General features: G+C 41.3%; 1 protein-coding gene across 1 annotated transcript; it reads left to right on the top strand.

Annotated features, from left to right (window-relative positions):
• The first annotated feature begins 13,521 nt into the window (after positions 1-13,521).
• Positions 13,522-14,191, top strand: LOC102267925 (ferritin light chain-like). Its single transcript, XM_005888712.1, has 2 exons — positions 13,522-13,773; positions 14,027-14,191. The coding sequence occupies exons 1-2, from the start codon at positions 13,522-13,524 to the stop codon at positions 14,189-14,191; spliced, it is 417 nt and encodes a 138-aa protein (XP_005888774.1).
• The last annotated feature ends 642 nt before the right edge of the window (positions 14,192-14,833 follow it).

The raw sequence follows: 14,833 nt of genomic DNA, 5'->3' as shown, positions 1-14,833 counted from the left end.
ATAGCTATCAGAGTCCCAGGAACCCCATTATCCAGCATCTTAAAATTATTTTCAGAGGTTTTGAAAAAGAAAGATATCTTGGGAGCTGCACAATTAAGAAATTAGTCAATTATCAGAATAGCAGACCCCTGCAGAGAGTTAATAAATTGTGCTTGAACATGTGTAATGTTCCCAGTAAAAATCCACCCTCTCAACACTGTGTTCTAATAGGCACGAGACAGCAGTGGTTGCAGATTCAAACTGGCAATCAGATTCAAGACACACTGCAGGCTTCATCTCCATTCACATCCCTCCATAGAAGGTCAGAGGACAGGAAACAGCATCTTCATTCCATCTGGTACCTGCAGTAAGCAGAATCATGGCACCCCAAATATGTCCATGACCTAATCCCCAGAACCTATGAATATGTTATGTTAAATGGAGAAAGAGAACTAAAACTGTAGATGGAATGAATGTTGATAATCAGCTGACCTTAAAATACGGAGATTATTCTGGATTGTCCAGATGCGCCTAAAGCAATCACAGGAATCCTTAAAAGTAGAAGAGGGAGGCAAAAGAGATTAGAGTGATGCACTGTGAGATGGACTCAATCTACTGTTGTTGACTTTAAAGATGGAGAGACAACAAGCCAAGGAATGTAGGAGGCTAGGAAATGGATCCTCCCCTAAAGCCTAGAAAGGAAGAGAGACCTGCTGACACCTTGATCCTAGCTCCATGAGATCCATGATAGACTTCTATATCCTATAAAACTTTACAGTAATACATTTACATTGTTTTAAGGTACTAACTTTGTAGTCATTTGGTACACGGTGATAGGAAACTCACATGACACTCATCAGGTACCCAGCTGCACAATTTATATTGCCCCCACACCCATGTAGGAAATGCAAAGCTGCCACAGAACAACATCCAAGATGCGGATAGGTCACCTGGACACAAAGACACCACACGTACAGCTTCCCAACAACCTTTCATATGGTACCTGTGATAAAAGCCCCACTCATGCACGCCAGTGCCCAGCAGCCCCAGTCAGGAGCAGTTCCCCCAGACCAAAGCCTCATGACAAACGAAACAGACACAACATCCCACATTCATTGATCACTGCAGTCTGTAGGGACACAGAACTCTGAAGTCCTTCTGACAGGCAGACCTGGATAAACTCAGGGCTAAAATGAACATTTCCTCAAAGTTGTGATCCCAATGTCATGATATTTACTACATTTCAGACTGTTCGAATCTGGAACATAGGGTACCCTTACCACAGACATCAAAGACAGGGGACTTGCTTTCCCTTGACCCAAACAGTGCAGAAGGACACATCAATGTTTCAGTGCTCACTAATTCAGTGTTCAGTTCAGTCGCTCAGTAATGTTCGACTCTGCAACCCCATGGACTGCACCACGCCAGGCTTCCCTGTCTATCACCAACTCCCAGAGCTTGCTCAAACTCATATCCATCGAGTCAGTGATGCCATCCAACCATCTCATCCTCTCTTGTCCCATTCTCCACTTGCCTTCAATCTTTCCCAGCATCAGGGTCTTTTCCAATGAGTCAGTTATTCCCGTCAGGTGGCCAAAGTACTGGAGTTTCAGCTTCAGCTTCAGCTTCAGTTCTTCCAATGACTATTCAGGACTGATTTCCTTTAGAATGGACTGGTAGGATCTCCTTGCAGTCCAAGGGACTCTCAAGAGTCTTCTCCAATACCACAATTCAAAAACATCAATTCTTCAGCACTCAGCTTTCTTTATAGTCCAACTCTCACATCCATACATGACCCCTGGAAAAACCATAGCTTTGATTAGACAGACCATTGTTGGCAGTAATGTCTCTGCTTTTTAATATGCTGTCCAGGTTGGTCATAACTTTGCTTCCAAGGAGCAAGCGTCTTTTAATTTCACGGCTGCACTCACCATCTGCAGTGATTTTGGAGCCCCCCAAATTAAAATCTGTCACTGTTTCTATTGTTTCCCCATCTATATGCCATGAAGTGATGGGATCAGATGCCATGATCTTAGTTTTCTGAATGTTGAGTTTTAAGCCAGCTTTTTCACTGTCCTCTTTCACTTTCATCAAGAGGCTCTTTAGTTCCTCTTCGCTTTCTGCCATAAGGGTGGTGTCATCTGTATATCTGCTGCTGCTGCTGCTAAGTCACTTCAGTCGTGTCCGACTCTGTGAGGCCCCATAGATGGCAGCCCACCAGGCTCCCCCGTCCCCGGGATTCCCCAGGCAAGAACACTGGCGTGGGTTGCCATTTCCTTCTCCAATGCATGAAAGTGAAAAGTGAAAGTGAAGTCGCTCAGTTGTGTCCAACCCTCAGCAACCTCATGGACTTCAGCCTTCCAGGCTCCTCCGTACACGGGATTTTCCAGGCAAGAATACTGGAGTGGGGTGCCATTGCCTTCTCTGCTGTATATCTGAGGTTATTGATATTTCTCCCAGCAATCTTGATTCCAGCTTGTGCTTCATCCAGCCCGGCATTTCTCATGATGTACTCTGCATACAAGTTAAATAAGCAGGGTGACAATATATACCTTGACATACTCCTTTCCCGATTTGGAAACAGTCTGTTGTTCCATGTCCAGTTCTAACTGTTGCTTCTTGACCTGCATACAGATTTCTCAGGAGGTAGTCAGGTGGTCTGGTATTCCCATCTCTTTCAGAGTTTTCCACAGCTTATTGTGATCCACACAGTCAAAGGTTTTGACGTAGTCAATAAAGCAGATGTTTTTCTGGAACTCTCTTGCTTTTTCAATGATCCAGTGGATGTTGGCAATTTGATCTCTGGTTCCTCTGTCTTTTCTAAATCCAGCTTGAACATCTGGAAGTTCATAGCTCACGTATTGTTGAAGCCTGGCTTGGAGAATTTTGAGCATTACTTTGCTAGCATGTGAGATGAGTGCAATTGTGCAGCAGTTTGAATATTCTTTGGCATTGCCTTTTTTGGAATTGGAATGAAAACTGACCTTTTCCAGTCCTGTGAGCACCACTGAGTTTTTCAAATTTGCTGGCATATTGAGTGCAGCACTTTACGGTGACTTTACGGAATCACAAAGAATGAGAATCAACTGTATTTAAATCACCAAAATGATGCAGGAATAGAGCTGGGAAGAATGACATGCAGCCTGAAGATACATTTTTGTTGAGAAAGAGTGAACCATGCATGCATCTGGGGTCAAGCACAACAACAGAGTAGCAGGTGGTAACGTCTGATGCAAAGCTGGAGGGTTGGAGGAGGAAGAAATAAAATTCTGGAAGAATCAGTAAAGAGCAATTTAACATAAGGAATGTGCTCAGAAATGGGAGACATTAGGGGCAAGTCTGTGATAGAAATTTATTTTTCTTGCTTACTGACTAGATTTAAATCTCACCCTGTCTGTGGTCACCCTCTCCTGTCTGGGAGCCCAGGTTCTTTACACTCCACACAACAACAGCAGCAGGTCAACCCTCTTCTCAGCCTCTAAGTTGGGAAAAAGAAAAGGTCAGCTGCTGAGTACACAAGCATAATTCTATCTTATGACTCAATATGTCACAAAATAGAGTCCATTCTCCTTTGCTATTTCTAAATAAACACCTCTATTATGTCCATAGAAGACAAAGGTTACCTAGTGAGAGAAATTACTCATGAGAGAAAAAAAATACAATTTTGAACAAGGCTTTTAGGTGACCTATACAGACGTATGAAAATAGGACTAAAATCTATACTAGATGACAGATTTGAAAAGATGAAAACATAATCAAATTGCAGTAGCATTCCTCAATCTAATTTAACCTTTGAGGGGCCTGGCCAATGGTCTCTTAAAATTAATTCCACCCAGTGATTCTCCAGGGAACAGAAAGAAAGAGAAATTATACTAAATATATGCATGCATACTTATAAACATACTGTAGTTTATCTTTTTTTTTCTACCAACAAATATTTTCAGATTGCTCATTAAGGCTTCTCAGCTTAAAAAAAAAGTCTTTGAAAAAGAGGCTTCATTCTGAAAAACTGGAGGGCTAGTGTCTAATCTTGAAGTATTTCTGAAAAATCCTTCACCAAAAAGTGTAACATTTACTCTGCCCTCATAATTATGCCAACTTGTAATGAGTTTTCTTTTGGGTTTTAGTAATTCTCTGATTACTGATTAAAAATTCACCAAAAGGTTAATATCCAACAATAACTTCAAAAAATTACCCAGACTTCCTGTCCTAAACTTATTTTGGGCTTGTTATTCAATTCCACTTACAAAATGTTAAAGTGGAAATCAATAATGTACCAATTTGACAAGGTTCTTCCATCTTTAGGAACAAGAAAAACTTAATAAATTGTTAGCATTAACCAGAAAAGGAAATGCGTGCATGCATGCACTGCTCAGTCACGCCTGACTGTGAACCATGAATTGTAGCCCACCAGTCTCCTCTGTCCATGGAATTTTCCAGTCAAGAATACTGGAGTGGGTTGTCATATCCTACTCCAAGGGATCTGCCCAACCCAGAAATCGAACCTGTGTCTCTTGTATCTCCTGCACTAGCAAGCAAATTCTTTACACTGTTCTAATATTTTGGCCAATTGATGTGAACAATTGACTCATTGGAAAAGACTGATGCTGGAAAAGACTGAAGGCAAAAGGAGAAGGGTGTGGCAGAGGATGAGATGGTTAGATAGTATCACTGATTTAATGGACATGAATTTGAGCAAACTCCAGGAGACACTGTTCATGGGGTTCTCAGTATCTCAGAATCAAGGTAAATTGGAAGTGGTCAAACAGGAAATGGCAAGAGTGAACACTGACATTTTAGGAATCAGTGAACTAAAATGTATTGGAATGGGTGAATTTAATTCAGATACCATTATATCTACTACTGTGGGCAAGAATCCCTTAGACGAAATGGAGTAGCCCTCATAGTCAACAAAAGAGTCCAAAATGCAGTACTTGGGTGCAACCTCAAAAACGACACAATGACCTCTGTTCGTTTCCAAGGGAAGCCATTCAATATCACAGTAATCCAAGTCTATGCCCCAACCAGTAATGCTGAAGAAGCTGAAGTTGAACAATTCTATGAAGACCTATAAGACCTTCTAGAAGTAACACCCAAAAACAATGTCCTTTTCATCATAGACCACTGGAATGTAAAAGTAGGAAGTCAAGAGATACCTGGAGTAACAGGCAAATTTGGCCTTGGAGTACAAAATGAAGCAGGGCAAAGGCTAATAGAGTTTTTCCAAGAGAATGCATTGGTCATAGCAAACACCCTCTTCCAACAACACAAGGGAAGACTCTACACATGGACATCACCAGATGGTTAATATCAAAATCAGATTGATTATCTTCTTTGCAGCTGAAGATGGAGAAGCTCTATATAGTCAGCAAAGAACACAAGACCAGGAGCTGACTGTGGCTCAGATCATGAACTCCTTATTACAAAATTAAGACTTAAATTGAAGAAAGGAGGGAAAACCACTAGACTATTCAGGTATGACCTAAATCAAATCCCTTACGATTACATAGTGGAAATGACAAATAGATTCAAGGCATTAGATATGATAGAGTTCCTGAAGAACTATGCACAGAGGTTCATGACACTGTACATGAGGCAGTGATCAAGACCATCCCCAAGAAATAGAAATGCAAAAAGGCAAAATGGTTGTCTGAGGAGGCCTTACAAATAGCTGAGAAAAGAAGAGAAGCTAAAGGCAAAGGAGAAAGGGAAAGATATACCCATTTGAATGCAGAGTTCCAAAGAATAGCAAGGAGAGATAAGAAAGCCTTCCTCAGCGATCAGTGCAAAGAAATAGAGGAAAACAATAGAATGGGAAAGACTAGAGATCTCTTCAAGAAAATTAGAGCTACCAAGGAAACATTTCATGCAAAGATGAGCACAATAAAGGACAGAAATGGAATGCACCTAACAGAAGCAGAAGATATTAAGAAGAGGTGGCAACAATACACAGAAGAACTATACAAAAAAGATCTTCATGACCCAGATAACCATGATGGTGTGATCACTCACTTAGAGCCAGACATCCTGGAATGCGAAGTCAAGTGGGCCTAAGGAAGCGTCACTAATAACAAAGCTAGAGGAAGTGATGGAATTCCAATTGAGCTATTTCAAATCCTAAAAGATGATGCTGTGAAAGTGCTGCACTCAGTATGCCAGCAAATTTGGAAAACTCAGCAGTGGCCACAGGATTGGAAAAGGTCAGTTTTCAGTCCAGTCCCAAAGGCAATGCCAGAGAATGTTCAAACTATTGCACAACTGCACTCTTCTCACACACTAGCAAAGTAATGCTCAAAATTCTCCAAGCCAGGCTTCAACAGTACATGAACCGTGAACTTCCATATGTTCAAGTTGGATTTAGAAAAGACAGAGGAATCAGAGTTCAAATTGCCAACATCCACTGGATTATCATAAAAGCAAGAGAGTTCCAGAAAAACATCTGCTTTATTGACTACGCCAAAGCCTTTGACTGTGTGGATCACAACAAACTGTGGAAAATTCTTCAAGAGATGGGAATACCAGACCACCTGATCTGCCTCCTGAGAAATGTGTATGCAGATCAAGAAGCATCAGTTAGAACTGGACATGGAACAACAGACTGGTTCCAAATAGGGAAAGGAGTACATCAAGGCTGTATGTTGTCACCCTGCTTATTTAACTTATATGCAGAGTATATCATGAGAAATGCCGGGCTGGATGAAGCACAAGCTGGAATCAAGACTGCCAGGAGAAATATTAATAACCTCAGATATGCAGATGACAACACCCTTATGGCAGAAAGCAAAGAGGAACTAAAGAGCCTCTTGATGAAAGTGAAAGAGGAGAGTAAAAAAGCTGGCTTAAACTCAACATTGAGAAAATTAAGATCATGGCATCTGATCCAATCACCTCATGGCAAATAGATGAGGATACAATGGAAACAGTGACAGACTATTTTTTTGGGCTCCAAAATCACTGTAGATGGTGATTGCAGCCATGAAATTAAAAGACGCTTGCTCCTTGGAAGAAAAGTTATGACCAACCTGGACAGCATATTAAAAAGCAGAGACATTACTTTGCCAACAATGGTCTGTCTAATTAAAGCTATGGTTTTTCTAGTGGTCATGTATGGATGTGAGAGTTGGACCATAAAGAAAGCTGAGCACTGAAGAATTGATGCTTTTGAACTGTGGTGTTGGAGAAGACTCTTGAGAGTCCCTTGGACTGCAAGGAGACCCAACCAGTCAATCCTAAAGGAAATCAGTCCTGAATTTTCATTGGAAGGACTGATGCTGAAGCTGAAACTCCAATACTTTGGCCACATGATGTGAAGAACTGACTCATTGGAATAGATCCTGATGCTGGGTATGATTGAACGCAGGAGAAGGGGATGACAGAGGATGAGATGGTTGGATGGCATCATTGACTGGATGGACATGAGTTTGATTAAGCTCTGGGAGTTGGTGATGGACAGGAAAGCCTGGTGTGATACAGTCCATGGGGTCACAAAGAGTTGGATTTTAGCCACTGAACAACAATCAAAAAAGACTGACTATATAATTTGTCCAAAGTTCAATGGAATAGCTTGACTAGGACATGCTGGGAAGAGATGTTTCATGGAAGAAAATAGTGATCTAATTTTAGATAAATTATTAAAGGCATACTTTGAGCTCCCGCTTGATTAAGTTTAAGAAAGAGGAAGACCACCAAGGGCCAGTACAAGTAGAGGAAAGCAGCATCATAAATCGAGTCCAAATTTCTGGAAGGGAATTTGGCTATATATATATATATATATGTCAAAAGATGTCATAAAAGATGACCTCATTGACCAAGACTTATATTTCTTAGAATTTATCTTAAGAAAATAAAGGAATGATGTAATAAACTTACACTATTCCTATTATCACTTTAAATAATTTTATTATTGCACATTAATTATTCTGTCTTTAAAATTAGAGAAAATTAGAAATGATGAAAATGCTTATGAGTGAAGAATTGTTTAATTAAATGGTCTTTCTTCTCCTACTCTCACCCTCTCCAGTCTATTTCGAGCACAGCAACCAGCATCATCTTATAATTAAAATGCAATGACTTGAATGCTTGACTTACTGTAGCAATTGTTTTGCAAAAGACACAAATATTGGATCATAATGTTGTAAATCTGAAACTAATGTTATATGTCAATTATACCTCAACACCAACAACATTTTAGTGCAGTGACAGTGGCCACATCACTCCTGTCCTCAAAACATTCCAAAGGTTTCCCTCAGTCAGGGTCAAAGCCTAATCTTTATCCTGCTCTAGTGCATACCTTGCATGGTCTCGAGTTGCCACTTAAGTGGCTCTTCCCTGAACAAGTGTTTGTGCCCCAAGTAACCTTTCATCTTCACTTTAGACACTGAAGAATCTAAAATCTTAGCTCCCTTGTGAAGGACATTCATTTGATATTTGCCTTAACATACACTCTCACACATAGATTTAAAAAAAATAATGTTTTCTCCAGAACTGTAATTATGTTAGATACTGAGCAGAAAACTGTTTTTCCCAATCATTATCAAGTGACTATCATCTTTCATCTGGACTATTGCTAAACTGCCCACTTTATTATTATTAATAATTCTGCATATTTAATTTGTTCTCCTCACTGCATTCTTTTTTTCTAAAAAATAGTCATAATTTTCCCATGTTTAAAATCCACCAATGCCTTCCCATTTCTCTGCAAATGAAGATCCAAATTCCTGATGGTCAAGAGTTTTGTTTTGGGTTTTTGTTTGTTTGTTTGTTTTACACTGCAAATGCAAGAGCTCAGGTCCTCGACCAGGGATTGAACCTTTACGCCCCCTGCGGTGGAAGGGCAGAGCCAGACTTCACTGGATCACCAGGGAAGTCCCCTGATGGTCAAGGTTCAAAAACAGTGCCATACAATGGAAATCTATTGGGAACCATGTATTGAATTTTAAATTTTATAGCAGCCATGTATTTTCAGAAAGTTTAAACATGGTAAAAATAATTTTAATACTATAGTCAATTTTAGTCAGTCTATCTAAAATATGATCATCTCAATATGTAATCAACAATTCAAGTATAATTGTTACCACTATAAAAATATAGTTATGTGAGGTGATGAATGTGTTAATGAACCTTATTGTGGTAATAATTTTGACACATATACATGTTTCAAATCATTGCACTGTACACCTTAAATTTACATGATGTTATTTATCAGTTATATTTCAAAGCCAAGGAAAACATTAAAAAAATTATTGAAATATATTACATTCAGGTTTTCATACTAAGTGTTTGAAGTCCAACGTGTATTTTACTCTACGGTGCATCTCAAATTGGACAAGCCATATTTCACATGCTCCACAGCCTCAAGTGGCTAGGGGCCGCAATACTGGACAATGGAGCTCTACCAGATCAACACTGTGCCAGGGTTTCCCTGGTGGCTCAGATGGTAAAGAATCTGCCTGCAATTCAAGAGACCTGGATTCGATCCCTGGGTCAGGAAGGTCCCCTGGAGAAAGGAATGGCTACCCACTCCAGTATTCTCGCCTGGAGAATTCCATGGACAGAGGAGCCTGGCAGGTTATAGTCCATGAGGCTGCAAAGAGTCAGACAATACTGAGCGATCAACACACTCAGTCTTCTCAGGCTGTGGACCCATTTAACCTTCAGGTCATCAAAATCCAATTCTTTGAATTTTCCTAGTCCTTTATACATATTAAGTTTTCATACAACAAAAATTTTGAAAGAACACAACCAAACTTTTTTTAATGGCCATAAGATTTGAATGACATTTCACCAATGGAAATACACAAATGGCCAATAAGCAAATGAAAGCTACTCAACAGTCATTAGGAAAATTCAAATTAAAATCAAGATGAGATACCACTTCACATCCACTAGAATGATTATAACTAAAAAATAGACAATAACAAGTATAGACAAGAACGTGAAGAAGCTGGGACTTTCATATACTGCTGGTAGGATTGTACAATGTTGTGCTTGCTTTGGGAAATAGTCTGACAGTACCTTAAAATGCTGAATATAGTTATCATAAGACCCTACAATTCCACTTCCAAGTATTTACCTAAGAGAAGTAAATGAAGATGTATGTCTACACAAGACAAATGTCCATACAGACATAGAAATAACCTGTTAGGTCAGAAATTAGGCACAAGCAAGAGGGGTGGCCTAGCCGAAAAGGATGCAAGCTGATCTCTAGACTCCATCCCAGACATGCCCAGGAGAGCTCACAGATATGCTGCAAAAACAACCAGAGATTTTTCCAGCTCCTGCACAAGCACCATAAGCACACAGTGGATACAAACTAACCACAGGGGCTTCTCCAACTCCAGCACATGTGCCTGTGATGCACAGCTGTGTCCTCAAGTAACCTTAGGCAGCTAGGAGCCGGATCAGTTCAGTCGCTCAGTCATGTCAGACTCGGCGACCCCATGAATCGCAGCACACCAGACCTCCCTGTTCATCACCAACTGCCGGAGTTCACTCAGACTCACATCCATCGAGTCAGTGATGCCATCCAGCCATCTCATCCTCTTTCGTCCCCTTCTCCTCCTGCCCCCAATCCCTCCCAGCATCAGAGTCTTTTCCAGTGAGTCAACTCTTCCCATGAGGTAGCCAAAGTACTGGAGTTTCAGCTTTAGCATCATTCCTTCCAAAGAAATCCCAGGGCTGATCTCCTTCAGAATGGACTGGTTGGATCTCCTTGCAGTCCAAGGGACTCTCAAGAGTCTTCTCCAACACCACAGTTCAAAGCATCAATTCTTCGATGCTCAGCTTTCTTTATAGTCCAATTCTCACATCCACACATAACTACTGGAAAAACCAGAGCCTTGACTTGATGGACCTTTGTTGGCAAAGTAATGTCTCTGCTTTTGAATATGCTATCTAGGTTGGTCATAACTTTCCAAGGAGTAAGCATCTTTTAATTTCATGGCTGCAGTCACCATCTGCAGTGATTTTGGAGCTCCCCAAAATAAAGTCTGACACTGTTTCCACTGCTTCCCCATCTATTTCCCATGAAGTGATGGGACCAGATGCCATGATCTTAGTTTTCTGAATGTTGAGCTTTAAGCCAACTTTTTCACTCTCCTCTTTCACTTTGATCAAGAGGCTCTTTAGTTCCTCTTCATTTTCTGCCATAAGGGTGGTGTTATCTGCATATCTGAGGTTATTGATATTTCTCCTGGCAATCTTGATTCCAGCTTGTGCTTCTTCCAGTCCAGCATTTCTTATGACGTACTCTGCATATAAGTTAAATAAGCAGGGTGACAATATACAGACCTGATGTACTCCTTTTCCTATTTGGAACCAGTCTGTTGTTCCATGTCCAGTTCTAACTGTTGCTTCCTGACCTGCATATAGGTTTTTCAAGAGGCAGGTCAGGTGCTCTGGTATTCCCATCTCTTTCAGAATTTTCCACAGTTTATTGTGATCCACACAGTCAAAGGCTTTGGCATAGTCAATAAAGCAGAAATAGATGTTTTTCTGGAACTCTCTTGCTTTTTCCATGATCCAGCGGATGTTGGCAATTTGATCTCTGGTTCCTCTGCCTTTTCTAAAACCAGCTTGAACATCTGAAGTTCACGGTTCATGTACTGCTGAAGCCTGGCTTGGAGAATTTTGAGCATTACTTTACTAGCGTGTGAGATGAGTGCAATTGTGTGGTGGTTTGAGCATTCTTTGGCATTGCCTTTCTTTGGGATTGGAATGAAAACTGACCTTTTCCAGTCCTGTGGCCACTGCTGAGTTTTCTAAATTTGCTGGCATATTGAGTGCAGCACTTTCACAGCATCATCTTTTAGGATTTGAAATAGCTCAATGGGAATTCCATTACCTCCACTAGCTTTGTTCATAGTGATGCTTTTAAGGCCCACTTGACTTCACATTCCAGGATGTCTGGCTCTAGGTAAGTGATCACACCATCGTGATTATCTTGGTTGTGAAGATCTTTTTTGTACAGTTCTTCTGTGTATTGTTGCCACCCCTTAATATCTTCTGCTTCTGTTCGGTCCATACCATTTCTGTCCTTTATCAAGGGCAACTTTGCATGAAATGTTCCCTTGGTATCTCTAATTTTCTTGAAGAGATGTCTCATCTTTCCCATTCTGTAGGGTTCATAAATATTCTATACATACATATATCTGATTATAACAGACTGAATTATGGAAAAGACATGTGCAATAGAGCCTCTTGTTATGTAACTTGCAACTGTCAATCAAAATGCTCAGTCCACACCCACATAAATGAAAATGTAAAAACTCTATTTTGCATGTGCCCAGACACACACCCTTCCCTGATTGGCTTTGAGTGTATGCTGATTTGCATTTTACACAGGGCAGAACCAAGAGAGGAAGACAGGAAGTATAAAAAGGAAAGCCAAGACCTACTCACATGTCTTGGGAGTGCTTGTTTAACAGAAGACTTGTTCACTAGGACTGTAACCAGTTGTTTTTTTTTAATCACTTCAATTATGACATATGAGTTGAGATGTCCTGTCAGAGCTATAATTAGTCTGTCATTCAAGGCTTCATAAGACAAGAGAGATGGGAATAAACTAACCTGACAAACCCTAAAGGTCCGTCAACAAGTAAAAAGGTAAAGTATTTTGTGTGTGTGCATGTGTGCATGTGTATGTGTACATGTCTGTGCACATGTCTGTGCATGTATGTGTGCTTAGTTCCTTTAGTGGAGTCCAATACTTTGTGACCCCTCCCCCCAGGCTATAACCTGGGTTACCATTTGCTTACTCCAGGGATTGTTTGCAACTCAGGAATCAAATCTGAGTCTTATTTCCCCTGCACTGGTATATGGAATTTTTACCACTATATTAGTCTCTTACATCTCCAGTATATTGGCAGGCTACATACAGTCCATGGGGTCCCAAGAGTTGGACACGACCTAGTGACTAAACCACCACACAGAGATAGAGAGTAAATAAATAGTTGCCTAGGGGGCATGAGGATGGAGAATGACTGCAAATAGGCACAGGGACTTTTTGGGAATAAGGGAACCGTTCTAAAACTGGGTCATGGTGATGGTGGCACAATTCTATAAAATTATTAAAAATCAGGTGGTGCTAGTGGTAAAGAACCAGCCTGCCAACGCAGGAGATGTTAGAAATGTGGGTTTGATCCCTGGATTGGAGACGATCCCCTGGAGGAGGGCGTGGCAACCCACTCCAGTATTCTTGCCTGGAGAATCCCATGGACAGAGGAACCTGGTGGGCTCAGTGCATAGGGTCACACAGAGTCGGACATGACTGAAGCAATTCAGCACACATAAAATGAGTGAATTTTATGACATAAAATATTTATCTCAATAAAATTATTTTAAGTAAAATACTCACAATAAATTAAAAAATAAATCTGAGGTAGTGCATTGGGCAGTCCTGAGGCTCTGTCTCTTGCTTCCACAGTGTTTGAATGGAATAGATGCAAGGATGCCCCTTCCTCCAACGCCTGTCCACCCTCCAATATCCTGGGCCTCCAGACCAGCCAACACCTTCTTTTGAGCTTAGCTCCTTACTGATCAACCATGAGCTCCCAGACTTATCAGAATGATGCCACCCAGGTAGAGGCTGCTGTCAACTGCCCAGTCAACATGTATCTGCACGCCTCCTACACCCACCTTTCTGGGCTTATTTCCACCACCATGGCTCTGGAGTGCATGGGCCACCTTCTCAAGGAATTTGAAACAGGCTGGAAACTGGTCCCTGGGGCCCTTTGCTGCAGTGCTTCCACCTGGACAAACCTCTCCTCTTCTGGAGCAATGAAATACAAAGAAACTGTAAGGAACTAAAAATAACTGCATGCATGTATAGTTGGGACAAATTATGAACAATAAGAAAAAAGACTAAAAACCCAACTGCTACTTCTCAAGAATTGGAAGCAAAAGCAGGGTGTTGGCCCTGTACTCAGCATCCCTGGACCTATCCCTACCCTCATTCCATTTGAGAGGCCAGCTCACTCCCCCATTAGGGAGCCAGTAAGGCAACCTGTTACTAGTTTTCACTCCCTCATGCTTAACCCTAACCCAAAAGGAGCAGGGTAAAACCCAGGACGCTGTGGAAGCCATCGAGCTCAGGGAAAAGCACCCAAAATCGGCCTTCATGGACCTGCAGGCCCGGGGCTCTGCCAGCGCAATCCCCACCTTCTCGACTTCCCTGACAGCAGGAAGACCCCCTGGTGTCAGGGGTTCTGCCTGAAGCCCCTTTCTACAGCCACTAGGCAGCTTGTTAACCACCTGGAGACTTCCCCTAAGCCTTGCACCAAGTGGAAACAATAAAGCTTTTTGTAGCAAAACAAAAAAAAACCACTTGAATGTTTACATCCTGTTGTAACATTTTCATACCTTTTATAGTCCCAGCCTCCTCCCAACAGATCCTAAGTTGCAGGCAGGGAAGAACCATTCATGCCTTGCTCCTGGTTGTAGCCCCACCATCCACGCTATGCCTTTCCCAGAGCAGGGGCTCAAACAGCTGTTGAATATACTGAATAAATTGCTTAGGCAATTTCAAAAAAAATCACAGACACTTAAAGTTCTTAAAAATCCTACTCAGCAATAAAACACACTCAACAACATGGATGAACATTATGGAAGAAGCCAGAAACCACTGACTACTATACTATATGATTGCATTTATAAAATTCTAGAACAGCGAAAAATTGATATTCTGAATAGTGGTTTCCTGGGAGAGCAGGGGGCAGGCACTGAGTGGGAAGGGGTACAAGAGAACTCTCAAAGGTGATGGCAGTTACATAGGTGTTCAGTTCAGTCGCTCAGTCGTGTCTGACTCTTTGTGACCCCACGGACTGCAGCATGCCAGGTTTCCCTGTCCATCACCAAC

The sequence above is a fragment of the Bos mutus genome, chromosome X (assembly GCF_027580195.1).
Source record: "Bos mutus isolate GX-2022 chromosome X, NWIPB_WYAK_1.1, whole genome shotgun sequence".
Taxonomy (NCBI): domain Eukaryota; kingdom Metazoa; phylum Chordata; class Mammalia; order Artiodactyla; family Bovidae; genus Bos; species Bos mutus.
Note: the sequence above shows the minus strand (reverse complement) of the source record. Positions and strands in the feature narration are given on the sequence as shown.

Bases quoted from the DNA above. Each gene is read 5' to 3' on its own strand.
- LOC102267925 (XM_005888712.1), top strand. From the start codon at position 13,522: ATGAGCTCCCAGACTTATCAGAATGATGCCACCCAGGTAGAGGCTGCT. The intron at 13,774-14,026 runs GTAAGGAACTAA...CTAACCCAAAAG, and splicing joins CAATGAAATACAAAGAAACT to GAGCAGGGTAAAACCCAGGA.